The sequence below is a fragment of the Symphodus melops genome (genome assembly GCF_947650265.1).
Source record: "Symphodus melops genome assembly, chromosome: 9".
NCBI classification, from domain to species: domain Eukaryota; kingdom Metazoa; phylum Chordata; class Actinopteri; order Labriformes; family Labridae; genus Symphodus; species Symphodus melops.
The window spans coordinates 20,319,758-20,335,066 of record NC_136699.1 but is presented as its reverse complement, the minus strand read 5'-3'; the positions used below and the strand labels follow the sequence as shown (position 1 = coordinate 20,335,066).

General features: G+C 41.8%; 2 protein-coding genes across 2 annotated transcripts; one reads left to right on the top strand and one right to left on the bottom strand.

The window, feature by feature from the left end:
• Nucleotides 1-253: 253 nt before the first annotated feature.
• On the bottom strand, nt 254-3,614 carry mospd1 (motile sperm domain containing 1). Its single transcript, XM_079352258.1, has 6 exons — nt 3,474-3,614; nt 2,136-2,437; nt 1,958-2,033; nt 1,585-1,817; nt 1,056-1,217; nt 254-924 (listed from the first exon to the last, which is right to left on the bottom strand). Exons 2-6 carry the CDS (start codon nt 2,287-2,289, stop codon nt 893-895), a joined length of 657 nt encoding a protein of 218 aa, XP_079208384.1. The 5' UTR covers nt 2,290-2,437; nt 3,474-3,614; the 3' UTR covers nt 254-892.
• Nucleotides 3,615-4,603: 989 nt separating this feature from the next.
• ints6l (integrator complex subunit 6 like) lies at nt 4,604-15,118 on the top strand. Its single transcript, XM_079352235.1, has 18 exons — nt 4,604-4,918; nt 5,037-5,114; nt 7,405-7,554; nt 8,570-8,659; nt 8,751-8,934; nt 9,057-9,185; nt 9,390-9,553; nt 9,903-10,055; nt 10,238-10,370; nt 11,156-11,250; nt 11,340-11,450; nt 12,111-12,326; nt 12,413-12,539; nt 12,786-12,928; nt 13,015-13,246; nt 13,379-13,762; nt 13,862-13,955; nt 14,962-15,118. Exons 1-18 carry the CDS (start codon nt 4,808-4,810, stop codon nt 15,062-15,064), a joined length of 2,697 nt encoding a protein of 898 aa, XP_079208361.1. The 5' UTR covers nt 4,604-4,807; the 3' UTR covers nt 15,065-15,118.
• The last annotated feature ends 191 nt before the right edge of the window (nt 15,119-15,309 follow it).

The following is a 15,309-nucleotide window of genomic DNA, read 5'->3' as shown; positions in this document are numbered from 1 at the left end:
GTGTGTGTATAACAACACTCAACTCATCTTATTTTAACAGTTCATCCAGGGGCCGAAGTGGAACAGTGCCATTTGGAAACAACTCCTTTGATACCCACAGGGTAAATTAGCATAACAAATCATTTTTTTTCTTTTTCAATCTATATCAAACGGAGCTGACAGGGACTGTAGGAGTTTGTTGCCGTCATAAAGTGAAAAGAAAACATGTAACTGTTGCATCCTCCTGCTCCTCATAAACTACTAAGCAACTTGATTTAATCTGTGAACATCATAACAGACAGCCATAGAGATATTTTATTAAATGTTTGGGGCATTGATAAAATACGGCGAACATCGTGAGATTTGAACTTTTGGTGACGTAGAGAATCTTATTCCTGGAAAAATAAAAAAACCCCTTCAGATAAGATCTCTCCAAACACGCACAGAATGCACGAAGTTGATACTAAAATGATTGAAAACATCAGTGTGAGGATGGTTACAGGTGAATATCGTAACAAAAGTTTAATGGCTTTATATACATGTATCATGTTTGCATGTAGATTCCTTCACACTCACACAGGTTAACCATATTCTGTTACATAATGGCAACTTAAAATACAGACACGGAGTACACCAAACTCTCTTTCAGTGGCCTCATGTTCCTTCACAGGCCTCAGCTCATCTCAAACCGCCAATCCTTCGAGCTATACTTAAAAGTTCTTTGTAACAGGTCAGTATCGTGTATAGATCAACAAAAATATGCGGTTTAAAATATACTAAAAAGTAGTTTTTGTGGGAAGGTAAAAACTGAACAAGTACCCTATCCCACTCCTGTCAGCTGTACTCATTGCAGAGTATTGCTTCTGGTGTGAGTGTTCGATCGTTTTCCATCCTTCTCTTGGCTCACAGCGTTTCATGTGCGTAAGATGACCATCGTGAGAAGACCTCAAGAAACAAAAGAAAGCAACAGGATATTGCTTACTCCAGCACACGCTCTTTCAAACTGTTATTTTACAGACCACTGCAATATAGGTGACATTTAGATTGGATTTTTGAATTTTTACTTTTCCACTTACCGAGGACATAAGCAGCTACAAGTTTCTTGTTAACACTTAAGTGGAGGTAGACGGGCACAGTAGATTCTTGCTCCCCCAAGGTGGGGAGCATCAGAGCAGCCATACATACCAGGCCGAGCAGCACTGTCAGCAGACTCGGGCCTCCAGCAACAGGTCGGCTCTCTTTAAGGAACAAAAAGTACACCATCCAATTAATCATGTAAAAGGGTTTACAACTAACCAAGAGGTGCAAGCCAATAAACAAAGGTTCATCTGTCTTTACGTGCTTTCTATTATGTCGTCTGTGGCCTTCAGCCCCAAGACAATTTATTTCAGCTAAGGTCAGTTACATTGTATGCAGAACATTTTTTGTCTATCAGTTTATCTGAAAAATGCCTTTCATATACTCTAGTAAAGTAGGACAGGGTAATGGTTATTTTCATAGGCCACACAAATGTGTGTACTGTAATTGTATTAAGCATGCATCATCGAGTTTCTAAATATTTGGCTCCACCTAGTGGTAATCAACCACAATCACATTTATTCCTACCTGTCTGAAATGCAGTCTGTTCAAAAAACTCGCTATCTGTAAATTGCTCTTTGAGTCTGCGTTCTTCATCATGGGGTCGAGGGCTTGGTGGCTCCTGTGAGGCTGAGGGCCGCAGCGTGGCCGTCACCTCTTTGTGGCCCAAAGCTTTCCGTTGACTCTGCTCAGACACCTGCAGACGGAACTTGTCGTACACCCCATAATGACACGCCCGGACATCTTTGAGTCTGATTACTCTGCGTGGATAGATTTGACCACATGAAGTTAGCTATACACAAAAACATGCAGTCCAATATATACATATTAGGACATGAATAGGACTAAACAGGGAAGGTATTTCCTCTAGGACATCACCAAAAAAAACCCAACAACTTACATATCAACACAACACTGTGGCTTGACAGCTCCGGTGGAATCCACCACAGTGTACTTGTTTGGCGCTGTGCACAGCACTGATACAAGAAGAAAGTACAGATTATTTTGACTATCTAAAAGGAAAGTACAATGGTATACGTGGTTACCCAAATAGATTGTGTTTCATTCTGCCAACTGACCTTTAAACTTGAGTGCGAACTCATAGGGATTGTAGAGGGTGAGCACCTGCTTGTGAGACGACTGCTCATCTGCATAGAAGATGAGCTCAGTGGGGAACACGAACACGGGAAGGCTTCCTTCCACCAGCTCAGGCTGTCGATGCTGCTGCTGCATTGGCTCCAGCTGAGCTCTTCCCCTTCCCCGTCCACAGTCTGCCTGGGCCCCCCCACCCCTCTCTCCACAAACTCTCAAGTTGTGTAAACTCCCTTTACGTGGAATTGGCACTTGTACTCAATCATGGCCTCAGAGCCATAACAAAGAACTGTGAAGAAAGAAAGGGGATAAACAAATTGCACTGACAGAGGAGGCACTGGTATGGCATTTTAAATGTGTGTCCTTTACATTAAATGAGAAATAATGCATGTTGTAAGTAGACAAAAGCTGCTGTTTCTTGTTTGTTGGGCATTTGTGCCCATCAATGTTATTTTAATATTACAAATATAATGAAGCATATTTAATGGTTTAACTACTTCCAAAATATTACTGGATTTAGGAGGCAAGTAAAACACACATTCTTGAAATGTGAAAGTTTTACAAACTAAACTATTCAGTAGAGTATTTTATTTTGTTCCTACTTCAAATTATTGAGCTTATCTAATTGATTAATTAAATAATCAACTTTGAGTTAACAGACAAAAATGTTCTTTCTTTAATGTTGTTCTAAATGTCTTTATTGTTTAAACTCTGGAGAAGTAAAAACCTGCTGCTGTACATTTAAATTAAAGACAATGATTCTTCAGGCCTTATTCTCGCATTACTTTATTAGTAACATTGTTTGGGCTGATTGTATGAAAAGGGAAAGTTTTTGAAATGTCAAAAAGGAAAGCATTGTTGAACGCCATGTGGCAGGTCACGTGACGTTTGGTGTTTACATGTTGAGCTCCGGGAACCTTGGTGTCGCAACACTTTTCTTCTCCACGCACACATTAAACATATCACAATTATTCCATTATATTTTAGTCAAGTTCTTAACAGCTGCCAGAAGAATAAAATATCATGGTCAAGTTTGAAATGTAGGTAATAACAAAAACAGACAAGAAATACTGCGAATATAGAGCTGTAAATTCAGCAACAGGGTGTTTGAAATAACTGTGTCATATCTAATGATAAGCCCGACATCAACTATACAATATGACAGCATTGGTTAGCTTCACAGTGTATGACACACAGTTGTTTTCGACGGCTCATGCTACAGACGGTAGCTAGCTTTAGCCCCAGATGTCTTCGCGTAATGACATCACAAACCACGAAACACATACTTAATGTGTTTTACAGGAAAGCTAGGAGTGAGACTTTACCTTGTCAACAACGCACTGGCTCGAATATAGTTAGTGTTATCACTTGGGTTTGGACTTCAGTTCCCACCCTGTTGTTGTTTCTCTTCAGCCTTTTCCTTTGTCAAAACATACTGCAGATCTCGCAATGCATTTCGGGAAGGCAGAGAGCGCAGGAGAACGTGCACACGTAAACAAAACAGACGTAAAGACGTCAATCACAATATAATACCGGAACGTCAGAGGATGTGAATATAAGCGTTTAAACACCCTAAACTCATCCACATATTAACCTTATTAGACTGAGAAATCCTGTCGGTAATGTAGAAATTATTACTAAATGTAAAAAATACATTTGGGAGATTAGAATTTTTCTAATTCTAAAAAAATGTGGAAAGTTTTCTTTCCCACATTTTACCATTAAGTGCACCAGATTATCTAATTCAAGATGAATTCCTTGAAAATTAAAATTACTTGCCACAGGTAGGAGATTTGTGTCAGGTTAGCTAGTGACATTCATTTAATCTTTAAATCTGTAATTTACATGTTCTTGTAAATTGATATATGATCATAGTTTATCAAAATTGTAGTTGAATTATTGGAAGTCCCTTGTTTTGTTTTCTCCCTTCCAAGTTAGGAGTATAGTCGTATAAGAACAGGTCATAAAAGGATGCAAGGAGAGAAGGACCTTTAGCCAAGATAGTCATGGGCCTTGCGAGTCTGTGTTTTTTAATCTAACGTTATTGGTCTTTTTCTTATGTATGTTGTGTTACTGCTGAGAATGTAAGAGCAATTTGTCATTAAATGTTCTTTGTAATGGTAAAAAAATCAATACGAATCAATGTCAAAAAAAATAATTATAATAGTTGTCTGCTAGAGAGAGGCAGAGGAAGATAGAGCAAGAGAGGGAGATAGTGCAGGATGAGAGGTATTGAGGAAGGAATTGTTTATCAGTCATCTCTCTTCAAGAAAATATAATTCTGCACATCAAATATGTACGTTCACGACAGAGGACACATGGGTTACTACGACGCACTCTAACCGCCTCGACCTCCATCTTTTTATACATTCACGTATTGACGGGGCGTGGTTAATACAATCGTGCTCAGCCAATGGGGTCGCAGTGAAGGGAGCGGGGCGTTCCATTCGGTTGGGAGCAGAAGTTGAACAGCGCGAGGAGCTGAGACAGACAGAGCTGTAGACTAGAGAGGGAGCGAAAGCAACGGCCCTCTTCAGAAGGGGGGGGGGCTTATTATAACAAATATATACACATGTGTGAACTGTTTAGCGCACGATAGGTCATATGTGGGAAACAGTTACTTTAGAAAAGCATACAGCCGCGGCTATACATTTTAAAAATGCCTATTTTGGTTTTCCTGTTAGACACGTCCGCCTCTATGAATCAGCGCACTTATTTGGGTACGACGTATCTGGACGTTGCTAAAGGCGCGGTTGAGGTCTTTATGAAGGTAAAGAATTATTTTACCCCGTTTTTTTCAGCAAGTATGAGTCGCTGGAGGGCTTAGGATTCCTTGGGCAAGATTGGTCGAAATTAATACATGTTGTTTTGGTTTTCTTTTTTGACAGCTGCGTGCCCGAGACCCGGCTAGTAGAGGCGACAGGTACATGCTAGTTACATTCGATGATCCGCCGTACGGAGTCAAGGTAATTAGCAGAAACATTTTTTACATTTCACAGAACGAACGTATTTTCTACGATTGGATTTTATTGTCCCTCTGGTTTGTAGTCAGTGCTGGGCGGCTTCCCGGTGGCAAAAACGGCTCTTTTTTTTAACTCCAGACCCGGAGCTGCACTGCCTCCTACCATCCAGCGGACATTTTGCTTTTGTGTTGAGAAAAGTCTCAGGCGTCGAGATGGAGGCGGAGAGATTTATTATCACGTATGACGTCACTGTTTTTTTGAAAGTAGAATGTCCTGATTGGTTAAGGAGTCGGCCAATCATATCACCCCCTCCTCGTTCCCTCATCCGTGCTTTCCTATTGGCCAATCTTGGTGGAAAGTTGATAAACCCTTCATCATGAGTTTTTATTTATTTTTTTATTTTGCTACTTATGTGAGTTTGCTAAAAGAAAAATTATAGCAATTAATATGATAATTAAAATTCATTTAAACTCTCTGATTGCTGGTCACTCATACTAAAGCAAAAGAAAAAAAAGTATGAATTACTGCAATAATTTCATGGCCAGGCAAGCAACCCACCACACACCACACTAATCTATTAAGTAGTTTTAAAACCAGGCACACATTTCTCACTCAACTTTACGCAAACATGCACAATGTTTTAGACCCACATACATCCCTGAAGTCCTTTATCTCAGCCAGATATCGATCTGTATGAGAAGTCTTGACAAACACTCTCCTACCAAAACGTGCCAAGATATATTGTACATTATAAAAAAACATAGGTTGTTAGAACATGTTTTAGTTTGTGCAGTTAGTCATTTTTCTTTTTAATTAAGATTATTGATGTATGCGTTATGATATGTCTTTTTAAAATACCTATCCAAAGATCACTTTGAGCTCACTGCACCAGTCCCTAACACATTATAGCTTTATATGTATTCTATTCCTTTAGGCATAAAGTATGTGGGTCTGAAGGCCCTCATGCTCTCATTTTTGTGATGCAGTATTTGCAGTGTGTAGCAGCCCTTCTCTGACATCTCTCCACTAATGTATGGCCACAGGTCCTGTGTGTGTGTGCATGTGTGTGATTGAGGCCTGTGTGTGTGACAAGCAGGTCTCTAGACTAACAGAGTGCAAACCAGAATTTCACCTCTGGGATTAATAAAGTATATTTAAATTACATTTTGAGTAAGTCTAGTCCAACATTTTAAACATCCCACTGAAACAGCCCTGTACATAACATTTTAGCCAAATAATCCAACATTGAATTCTCCTCACATAGAATCATCAAGGCAAAGTCTGCCCTTAACTCCTCTTCCTCCTGCCCTTCGTCTCTATGCCTGTTCCTTTGTTATTGCTGTCTGCTTTGTGCAACAACCATTGTGATGAAAGGACAATGTTGTACAGAATGGAGCTACTCTGATTGCACAGTTACATATGCAATAAATTGTTGATGCAGAGGGAGAGAAAGGAGGTTGGACGAGAGGAAAATAGGAATGTTCTGAAGTCTGAATTATTGAATACAATCAAAGCCTTACTGGCTTACACAGTTGTCTGTGTCTGCTGCTTCCCCTGTGAGTGTGTTTCCACCTACAGCTGTGCCGGCTCTATAAAGGTATCATAATCATCCAACATCCTTCATATACCATTGTGTGCTTTTTTTGGCCTGACTCAGAGCAAACATGTTGATTCAAGTGCTGCAAGTTTCTCTCTCTCTCTCTCTCTCTCTCTCTCTCTCTCTCTCTCTCTCTCTCTCTCTCTCTCTCTCTCTCTCTCTTTATCCTCTCCCCTCCCTCTCCTGATTGAGGAAGTGGTAAGCTTGCAGGTCATCCTTAGATTAAGCATGAAGCTGCAGCAGTAAGGTACTTGACCCCGCTGTAGAAAAGTCTATGAGCAGTGACACGGCCACATCCTCTCCTGTGGGAGTGTATCTCTGTCACAGAGGACATGAAGCGGTGGGAAATGTATTTTTGGATGCTTGTCATGAATGAGATTAGACTCTTTCTTAAACAGCAACATCCAGCTCACATGTTGGCCTGCTTTTCAACAATATTATCTTCTATTTCCAGAGCTTGACATAACCTGATTTCCTTTAATGCTTGCCCTCATGTCGCATTGCACAGAAACAGTGGGTATTTATAACTGCTTTTACCAAGGGTGACTGTCCATGAACAAAAGTCATTCCGCTTTTATTGTTATTGCCATCGAAAATATCTGTGGATCTATTTTAGATCGCAGCTACTCTCGCCTTTGTTTCGTCGCTGTTTGCTCTGCAGTTCAATCACCTCACTGTGTGTTGCGTGGTTTTCAGGCAGGCTGGAAGGAGAACCATGCCACCTTCATGTGCGAGCTCAAGAACCTGCAGGCGTCTGGGCTCACTACCTTAGGCCACGCTCTCCGTACAGCCTTTGACCTGCTTAACCTCAACCGCCTGGTCTCCGGCATCGACAACTATGGACAGGTGATGCCAAAATACAATTATGCATTTCTTGTGCAGCAGTGTGCCCGAATTAAAGTACTTTTAGTTATATTTAAGGCCCTATAAACAATGATCATCAAGAGGGTGACTTATCTTTTGTCCTCATTAAGATGTGTTTCATCACACTGATTGTCTTTCATTTGATATGTAAACATGTTTGCCTCGTGTAAGTCTGGTGAACTGCAGATTCAATGTATTGTTCGGTGACACTTTTTATTTGTGTAAGCAATAAGCAGGCGAGGCTACGATCTGAGTTCCATGCAGGTTTTAAAAATAGTCCGAATAATGTGTAAGGAGGACAAAAAAAATGCAGAGGGAAGCAAATAAAAAGAGAGACACTTATTTTCACATAAAAGACAAGAACGTTTAAAAATAAAAGTGGGAAAAGAAGTGCTGATGACAGGGAAGGTGAAGTCAGCTGCACAAGACAAAAATGGCTTTTCCTGATGTAGCAATATGATTCAGTAAGTGTTGGCTTTCCCTGGATTAATAAAGGTTGATTAAAAACGTAACAAAGCTCCTCTTTATTCCTTTACTGGAGACAAAGAGAAGATTATTGACTTTTCACTGCAGCTTATTCCAGTCTGTCCTGGCTCAGTGAGCCCCTTCTTGAAACAGGGATAGATTACTACTCTCAAGTAACCACACAAGTTCAGTGTATGGGGGTTGTTAATCTATTTAAGTGTGTTTAAATTAGACACACATAGCAGACCCCTGCAGTACAGTGGTACAGACCTTTGTCCCTAAACGAGTATCCCAAGGACACTTGTGTACAGCTTCAAGACTAAACGCTTACTCTTCATTTTAAGCATGCAGGCGGTTAACAGAGGTGTGGAGCTTATAAAATAAAAAAATGAAATAGCACACCTGTCTTTTTGAAACACAGAACTTGTACGATAATCAAGAAACAGAAAAAAATCAGACCGATGGGAAAGAATGGGGTCACTGTTAGCCTGAGCCTGGATTAAATTGCTGCATGTTACTGTTTCTCTCTCAGGGCCGCAACCCTTTCTTCCTGGAGCCATCTGTGATCATAACTATCACTGATGGGAACAAGCTGACACACAGCTCTGGGGTGCCTGATGAGGTGAGAGCACAGACACATTTAACCATGATATTGTGTACTTTGGTGTCCTGACTGAAAAACTTTGCTTTTCTCTGCCCTGCCTGTTGTGCAGCTACACCTGCCCCTAAACTCTCCATTGGCAGGCAGCGAGCTGACCAAAGAGCCTTTTCGATGGGACCAGCGTCTGTTTGCACTGGTGCTGAGGTTGCCGGGAGCAACCACGCCAGACAGCGAGCAGCTCGGCAGTGTTCCTACAGATGAGTCTGCCATCACCCAGATGTGTGAAGTCACTGGAGGTTTGGCAGTTTCTTATTTTGGTGCACCGATTGTTTTCATTATGTTTCCAAACCTTTTAATAGCACTAATTCATTCTGTTATGTGTGATAGTAATGCCTCCTGTTCTCTCTCTCTCTTTTAGGGCGATCTTACTGCGTGCGGACACAGAGGATGTTGAATCAGTGTCTGGAGTCTCTGGTCCAAAAAGTTCAAAGTGGTGTTGTCCTTAATTTTGAGAAGACGGGGCCTGATCCGCCTCTTGTTGGGGAGGGTGAGTTTCTGGCTCACTGAAAGAAGTCAAAACAGTTTAGCATACAGTACATAGAATATCAGGCCATATAAAGGCTCATCAAGTCAGTTTGTTTATCTGCAAGGACATAAATCAGAAATCCTAATTTGCCTTAAAGAGTGTGTTTGTTGTTTTTTGGTTGAGAAGTGTTTTCTCTCCCTTTATTGCTAATTCTCTTCTTTACAGAGAGCTCGGTGGAGTCAAGTCGTCCTGTATCCTCCTTCAGCTCACAGGCATGGCACAGCTGCCACAAACTCATCTATGTGCGACCAAACCCTAAAACAGGAGTTCCAGTCGGGCATTGGCCCATACCAGAGTCCTTCTGGCCGGATCAGAATTCTCCCACCCTGGTGAGCAGAGAGAGGCTGATAATATCTGAGCTGCAGCTTAAGTCTATCAACCTGCAGGTTACCTATAAAAGATGCTTAATGTGCCTATAATGTGTACAAGTACACAATAAATAAACTCTGGGGACTGTCTCAGACATCTAACTGTGTTTCTATTGACATGTTTGTCTCCTTAAATGCACCTTTACTCAAAGACTCCTGGCTTGACTGTCTCTTAAAACCAACCATAATCAAGTGTCAAACTAGGAAAACCAATGGTTTGATATGCATCACCTGCATCATCCTAATATGTTGAAACAATGCATGAATATGTTCAACAAGTGATTCACGTCACTTCCTTCTCTGCTCACAGCCACCTCGCTCTTCACATCCCGTGGTGCGTTTCTCGTGCGTTGACTGTGAGCCAATGGTGATCGACAAGCTTCCCTTCGACAAGTATGAACTAGAGCCATCTCCACTCACCCAGTTCATTTTGGAGAGGAAGTCCCCACACATGTGCTGGCAGGTATGGCAGATATTCACGCTCCCATCAACCTTCCTGACATCTGAGCAGCAGAAATAATGAGTCTGCAACATTGATGAGTTTTTTAGGCTTTAATTATTTCAGAGTTAGCATTGAGCCTCATTTTTGTTATGAAGCACAATCAAACATTATTGTTATTTAAACCTTTGTATTTATATCCACAGGTGTTTGTTAGCAGCAGTGCAAAGCAAGATGACCTTGGGCAACCATTTGGTTACCTTAAAGCCAGCACCACTCTCACCTGTGTCAACCTGTTTGTCATGCCTTACAACTATCCCGTCCTCCTGCCACTACTTGGTAAGACACGTTGTGCAAATAGCTTCAAAACTTCTGGTTCTGCACTGCTTTTTTAAAAAGCTTTTTTCACATTTGTTTAGTCCTCATAACAAATCAATTACATATACTCTGTTCTCTAATAATGCTGTACAAGGTGCTTAGGGGAAAAGGCATTTTAAGAAGCACATGGAAGTAAATGCTGTTAGAGCACGATCACACTGGCAATCAGTACCGTGCCTAAGCACGCTTCACCACACCTCACACTGATGTGATCGCTCCGTATTGACTCAAGCACGTTACACCGCCTTGGCCCCGGCACTCTTGGAAGAGATGTACAGTTCACGCACGAGCACAAGCACGAGGGTAAACAACATTGACACCCTTCATTCAGGAGAAATCTCAGAGTGTTCAGGCTTTATCTGACTAATACGACTCAAAATAAAACCCAGTCAGTCAAGTAGCAGTTCTGTTCTCTGTGTTGTTCTCCGACGTGCAGATGCAGAGTCGACTGTGCATCTCTTTTTTTAAATGTTTTGCTCAAGTCCACGTTTGTAAAAAGAGCATGCTTCCTAAAGCTTTAAAATAGCTTTAAACATAAAGCTATGTCATGTACAAGAGGTAACTGTGCTTAGGCCCTGTTTGTCCTAAAGCAGTGTGAGTGCAGGTCATGCTGGCCAGCGGGGAATCAGGACGGGGCTGTGATTGTGCCCTAATGCTCTTTTTAAACTCATCACCTGTATTTATAAAACAGTCTGCAGCAACTTTCTTAACAGACACTGTTTCACCATTGTTTTGTCTCCTTTCAGATGACTTGTTTAAAGTGCACAAACTAAAACCGAACCTCAAGTGGCGACAAGCCTTTGAGATGTACCTGAAGACAATGCCTCCATACTACCTCATGGTAAAGTGTTCTTTGTATATGTTGAGGACATGGATTGATATTGTTTTTGCATAAAACACTAACTGTATCCTCTTGCTATCCTCTAACAGCCCTTAAAAAAGGCCTTGAGGATGATGGGGGCGCCTAATCTTATTGCAGACACCATGGACTGTGGCCTGAGTTACAGTGTTATCTCCTATTTGAAGAAGCTCAGCCAGCAGGTAAAAACTCATCAACGACAGGTTCCCTTTAGGACAGTTCTGAGCTATTTCAACGTTAAGAGAGGAACTGTAAGACACCATGGGCACAAGTCTCATTGTTGACTGACATGTTTGACATCTTCACACACACTGTTTAAGTTGTGCAGATATTTGCACCAATCTGTGCTCCCGAGGAGGAGCTGGTTTAAGAATAAGAGTGAGGTCTGGTCTATCAGAAGTGCAGAGAACAATTTAGATGTTGACTGACAAAAACCTGGTGGACTTTTCTGGTATTTAAAGGCTTATTAAAATAGTATGTTAGGGTTCTAGGATGTTGATGGGACAAGCAGCGCATTCACTATCTACTGCAGCCTGAGACGTACATCAAGCTCGCCTCTTCTCTCTGATAACAACACATGCAACTGAGGGATACATTTATTTCAGGCCTAAATAAAAATGCAGATTCATACTGACCGTCCACTTTTATCTACACATGCTGATTTATGTTTTTTTTTTACAGAGAACTAGAATCAAAGTGCAGCTTTACTCTAAATTAAATAAATGTGTTTGTGCTGTTGACTACCTCCTCTCCTGAGCAAAGTGTCATATCTGTCAGCACTTCTGCATCGGACCAGACATTGTTGAAAGTTGTGCTTCTGTCCCTCCTTCGTGTGTATTCAGGCAAAGATGGAATCTGATCGTCTGATTGTCTCTGTCGGGAAAAAAGCTCCACAAGAAACTGGCATCAAGGTGAAGAACCAGGCCAGCTCTCTCTCGCTGGCCTACCGCCAGGACTTCAAGCAGTTGCTACAAGGAATCAGTGGCGAGGGGCCTCTACGCCTGGTGGAGCTCAACTTTAAAGAGTTTGCTGGCTTCCAGATCGCCCTGCTCAACAAGGTAAATGTTGGACAGAAATTTCACTTGCTGTGTGTTTGGGAAATGTTTGATCATTGAACCAAAAAAAGCCAATGCACTTTTTACAGGATCTAAAACCTCAAGCTTATCGAAATGCCTACGATATCCCGAGGCGGAACCTTCTGGATCAGCTCACCCGAATGCGCTCCAATTTGCTACGGACATCACAGAAACTTATCCGCGGACAAGACGAAGGTATGACATCCTACCACAGAAAATGCAGAGTTGAGTTTGAGTTAAAGATTTTACCCTGTGCCCTGGCCAGCACGCACTGAATTCATGTTTTGAATCGATGCAAATCCAAAATCTATTTCTGAATTGTTCATGTTGAGAATGCTCTGAGACATTCGTGATTGGTGGAAGCTGTTTGAAACAAATTCAAGAAGCTTCCCCAAATCCACGAATGCCCTTCAATCCCTAACACTTTTCTGTGGTTGTCAGACTATCTGCACAGTATTCCTGTGGCTCAGATGGGAAACTATCAGGAGTACCTAAAAATGATGACGTCTCCGCTGAGAGAGATCGACCCTGACCAACCTAAACGCCTGCACACATTTGGAAATCCTTTCAAGCAGGATAAGAAGGTACAAAATAAATCAACACAAAGGACTCTACTCTTTAGTTATGTGTGCTTTTCTTTAACAAACTCTTTTCCCCGTGTTTATCTCAGGGCATGATGATCGATGAGGCAGACGAGTTTGTTGCAGGCCCTCAAAATAAGAAAAGAGTCAATTCTGGCGATTCAAACTCAGGCATTACTATGAAGAGGAGGCGGAGTATGTCCCCGTTACTGCGACGGCCACAGACCTCCCCAGGAAGCACAAACAACATGGCGGTGGGGAAGAATCCAGTATCTGTTTCAGGGCAGCAGAACCTCCTCAAATCAGTCCCACAGACCAAAGGTAGAATTAAGACGTTCTGATTTTTGAAAACAAACGCACACTCACTGCTCCAATCAGTGCGAGTCATTACTGGAACAATGTGGCACAGACTGAACTGAATGCTTGTATTAACTTTGTATTTGTTTGCCACAGGAGTGGAAGGCAACAACATGGGTGGCATTGAGACTAATGGTGACGGTGTTCTTGGTTCTGAGTCAGGGGAGATGTGGCCCTCTGAGGCAGACACTGTAACAGAGCCGCCGTCTTCACTGAGCCTAGAGGAGAAGGCCGGGTCGTGTGCAGCAGATGGGGGAGAAGACAGCAACATGCTAGAGGAAAGACTGCTGGAAGAGCAACTAGATGAGCAGCCATTGGAGGAGAAACACGACTATGACAGACTAAGTCCACAGAGCCAGCTTGAGGAGGACCCTGAAGCTGACCTTGCAGTACTTGAGACTATATATATAGCTCCACTAGATGGCAGCCAAGCAGAGTTGAGGAGCAGGATTATCAAGGAAGTCCGTAAACCTGGAAGAAGTGAGTATGAAATGATTGCTTTTTTTTACAAACCTGTTTAAAAAAAGTTTCATATTTGAAAACAATTGTCTGTCTCCTGAACTCTTTGCTTTCCCTCAGACTATCCGACAATACTCAGGATACTGCAGCACGTGAAAGGGCCGGTTAACGTCAAGAAGTACTTCATCCAATATGCTATCCGAGAGGCCATCAGGTAAGCTTTTTTTTTCTTTTTCTTTTTTTTTTCTTTCTTTCACACCTGCAAAAAAACTCTAAAATTACACAAAATGTTTGTGTTGAGCTGCATACCACAAAGAGCCACACGTTTCACCCTGACCTTACCCAGACATCATCCTTCCAACTGTATGTAAACTTTCTACATGCAGTCAGCACAGCACGAAGTATTCAGGAAGTGGGCAGGGTTGATGACGTCTGTATCGCCCGACTATTACTGCTCACCAGTATGTTCCTCTCCACTTGTTTTTTGTTACAATGAATACGCCCAAACACGCATGCATTGATTTAAAGGCAAGAACAATGCCGTCACAATTTTGCACCCTGTCATAGCATCTGACATTTTTTTATTTCAGCAGCATCACTTTTTACATCATGTCGTGCCTCGTGCTGTGAAGGACATATGTGAACTAGCAACTCAGGACGATGTCAGGAGCAAGCTGTCTTTGGAGCTCATGTGTAAAAACAGCTCACAGTAGCTAGTAGCCAATATGAGTGAGGGGAATGAGACATTCAACATTCAGGCCTGCGTCACTGTTAATCACATTATAAAGACGTTTTAGTGTCCTTGGAACACTGCAGCTGTTAACAATGACACATAACCATTTTTAGCAGGTTCGCCTACATTATAGGCAGGGCTGGTAATTTTCTAAAACTAGCATGATTTTGAAAGTAGCATTCCCTCTATGCATGCATGCATGGGGTAGAGAACAAGCAGGGAGACGGAGAGACCTGATTGGTTCGTAAAAATGGAACAGTGCAGACATTGGCCGAAGTTTTTACACGCTTTTAACTGCTACAGATGACAGGTTTTTTTCTTTCCTTTTTCAGAACACATGAGTTATTGTGTCAGGACCTAAAGACCATTTCAATAAGAATCTTTAAAAAGTGGATCTGGAGAAAATTACCAACCCTGCCTTTAATGTTCTATGTTTGTTACTTTCTTTGTAAGCATGCTCCTTAAATTACAAATTGTTCTCCGGCAGGTTCAAGAAGCGGGTTCTGATCCAGCAGCTGGAGAGGGCGCTCACTGAGCTGGAAGAGAAGCAAACAACGACTTCACAGCCTTTCAATAATTATAGCAGTTAGTACTGAACCTTTTTTTTTTTTGTTACTGGTGAAATGAAAGAAGTTCCTCCTCTGGCCCGTCTTCTGTTGACCATGAAAGAGATGTTCTTGATTAGTTTTTCGAAAAGAAAAAAAAAACTGGGTACTGAAGGGGGAAAAGGACTAATGCACTGAAAGCAGCAGCTACCTGTGTGTGGTTCCATCACATCCTGTTAGAGGCAGCCGGTCTGGGATTTAAGTGGAGGAGAGCCTTCAGGACAGATCCA

Excerpts from the sequence above, each read along its gene's own strand:
- ints6l (XM_079352235.1), top strand. The coding sequence starts at position 4,808 with ATGCCTATTTTGGTTTTCCTGTTAGACACGTCCGCCTCTATGAATCAG. Across the intron at positions 4,919-5,036 it reads CGGTTGAGGTCTTTATGAAG|CTGCGTGCCCGAGACCCGGC; the intron begins GTAAAGAATTAT and ends CTTTTTTGACAG. Across the intron at positions 9,186-9,389 it reads TCCGCCTCTTGTTGGGGAGG|AGAGCTCGGTGGAGTCAAGT; the intron begins GTGAGTTTCTGG and ends TCTTCTTTACAG.
- mospd1 (XM_079352258.1), bottom strand. The coding sequence starts at position 2,289 with ATGCAGCAGCAGCATCGACAGCCTGAGCTGGTGGAAGGAAGCCTTCCC. Across the intron at positions 2,034-2,135 it reads GTTCGCACTCAAGTTTAAAG|TGCTGTGCACAGCGCCAAAC; the intron begins GTCAGTTGGCAG and ends TTCTTGTATCAG. Across the intron at positions 1,818-1,957 it reads CCACAGTGTTGTGTTGATAT|AGTAATCAGACTCAAAGATG; the intron begins GTAAGTTGTTGG and ends CTATCCACGCAG.